Below are 2,500 nucleotides of genomic sequence, written 5' to 3'. Positions count from 1 at the left end.
AGGGAGGAGAGAAAGACAAATAGAAAAGAAAAATAGCAAAAATCAGAAACACATTTGTATAGAGTTTAAAACCTAAAACCACAATAGACAAAGCTGAACGTATGTATTTTATGTTATGTTTTAAGAAGAACAAAATGACCTGATATATAAAAGAAAAATAACGAACCGTCTAAGATACATATCTATATTCATTTGGTACCCTTGATGGTACCATAAGAAAGTCGTGCAAGCGAGCTATGTACGGTGCAGCCAACCATATAATAAGGTACATATCCAACAAACTTTACCCTTTTGCGAGAACCAACAACTTTATAGGACTCGAGTGAGACTAGCATATCTCGGATTAAAACTTTATGTGTATATTTGTTAAAGAAAGAAAAGAGAGAGTTACAACGTTCGAGAATATTTTTTGAAGTTTTTTGAAAGCTGTAGGTGGGAAGTTTCTGCAAGAGGAACTATAGAGATTTTATGAAAGAAAAACAGGAATTGTAGGAACTATGATGAATTCACAATGAAATAAATAATTTTCCAATGGATTAAATCATAACAACAAGAAAAAATCTACGGAAAAAAAACAGAAAAAAATACAAAGGTGCGACCAGGACTAGAGCAAGATGAATTGCGGTCGTGGCATCATCTGTTGGTGTTTTCTACTCGTAGTAGTTCGGTCTGGCTACTCAACTGGTGAGTACATTATGGTCCAATCTTTGTATGTAGTCTGACTTTTCTATCAGTATTTTGTGGGAATGTTTGTTTCTCTTAATATAACTCTGTATTTCTTTGTCTATTGCTGTGGATTTATCTAACTACGAATCTATCGGTCTCATTTCTTCATCCTGAGTTTTATACTCTCTCTTTCTTTCTCTTTCTTTCTTCATATATATATATATATACACACACACATACATACATACATACACACATACATGCCTGCATACATACATACATACATACACACACACACACACACACACACACACACACACACACACACATATATATATATATAAGATTAATAGGTCTTACACACACACAAACACATACACACACACAAACACACATTCAAACACACACACACACACACACGCACACACACACATACACACACACACACACACACACACACACACACACACACACACACAGACACATACACACACACACATATATATATATATATATATATATATATATATATATATATATATATATATATATATATATATATACATATGTGTGTGTGTGTGTGTGTGTGTGTGTGTAAGACCTATTAATCTATCTTATCTATTCCCTTCTTCCGCCCCTCCCCCCCTCTCTCTCTCTATTTGTCCTTTTCTCCCTCTCTCGTTATACCTTAGAGTACGAATATGGTATTCTAATTCTCCCGAAGCGTTTCCAGCGTCACTTCTGTATGTTTGAAGTTGACTCCCAAAGTTCTAAAAGCCTTGCCTATGGATGTCCATGTCAACCTTTTTGTATTGTTGAAACTTGGGTTTTGATTCCGTAGACACTAGATTCTGAATTTTGTGACGAGACAGCAGAGGCATCAAAGAGATTATCAAATAGATGTGAGAACTAGTGGGTAATATGTTGCAATGCGGTGTGTGGCGGGTGGGTCTGGTTAAGTGGATTATGATGTGTGTAATTGTTCTAGCCGGATATGTTTCATTATCAGACATGCCAGGGAGTGTGAAGTGAAATTGTTCATATTAGGAGCACGCATGTCTATATTGTGTTAAAGTGTTGCTTATGTACTGTTCATATTCAAACGTAGGCACAATAAGCTAACGCATATGCACTTGCAGACTTGCAAACGCATGTGCTCTCTCTCTTTCTCTCTCTCTCTCTCTCACTCTTTTTCATCCTTTCTTTCTCTCTCTGTCTCTCATCCTTTCTCTCTCTCTCTCTCTCTCTCTCTCTCTCTCTCTCTCTCTCTCTCTCTCTCTCTCTCTTTTCCTCCCTCTCTCTCTCTCTCTCTCTCTCTCTCTCTCTCTCTCTCTCTCTTCCTTTCTTTCTTTCTCTCTCTCTCTCTCTCTTCCTTTCTTTCTTTCTCTCTCTCTCTCTCTCTCTTCCTTTCTTTATCTCTCTCTCTCTCTTTCTCTCCCTCTCTCTCAATCTCTTTCTCTCTTTCTTATGTGTGTTTAGTAAAAAAATAAAAATAAAATAAAATAAAAAGAAAGAAAGAAAGAAATACACGCTATGTATATTTACCAACCTATACAATAGCACGTCATCCTATTACTCAAATACCTCCTACATAGAATAGTTATAGAAACACGACCTACGAAAAAAACAAACAAACAAACAAATAAAGATAACGTATAATCGAGTAGGATATCAAATCATCATACAAGGAACTGCATTATGAATATAGTATGATGTGTGGTATAATAGGCTATGAATATGGTAATATGATTAGTATAATACAATGAATATACTAGAAAATTGATATGATAATTCCTCACAGTAAACCATGAATCTGCCAACATAACTAACATAG

At 35.5% G+C, this 2,500-nt stretch overlaps 1 protein-coding gene across 2 annotated transcripts in view; it reads left to right on the top strand.

Annotated features, from left to right (window-relative positions):
• LOC122253868 (carbonic anhydrase-related protein 10) overlaps positions 1 to 2,500 on the top strand; it is a 99,935-nt gene that overhangs the window by 1,586 nt on the left and 95,849 nt on the right. For both annotated transcript variants that reach the window (XM_086555237.1, XM_086555236.1), the window contains exon 1: positions 1 to 684. This exon is cut by the window's left edge and continues 1,586 nt beyond it. In XM_086555237.1, the coding sequence (XP_086411363.1) occupies positions 615 to 684 (70 nt within the window). In that variant the 5' untranslated portion in view covers positions 1 to 614. The remainder of the gene's footprint in view (positions 685 to 2,500) is intronic.

Source organism: Penaeus japonicus, unplaced genomic scaffold (genome assembly GCF_977035675.1).
Source record: "Penaeus japonicus unplaced genomic scaffold, GWHDUDI00000001_assembly GWHDUDI00000030, whole genome shotgun sequence".
In the NCBI taxonomy this organism is placed as follows: Eukaryota; Metazoa; Arthropoda; class Malacostraca; order Decapoda; family Penaeidae; genus Penaeus; species Penaeus japonicus.
The sequence above is the reverse complement of the archived record's forward strand: the minus strand, read 5'-3'. Positions and strand labels throughout refer to the sequence as shown.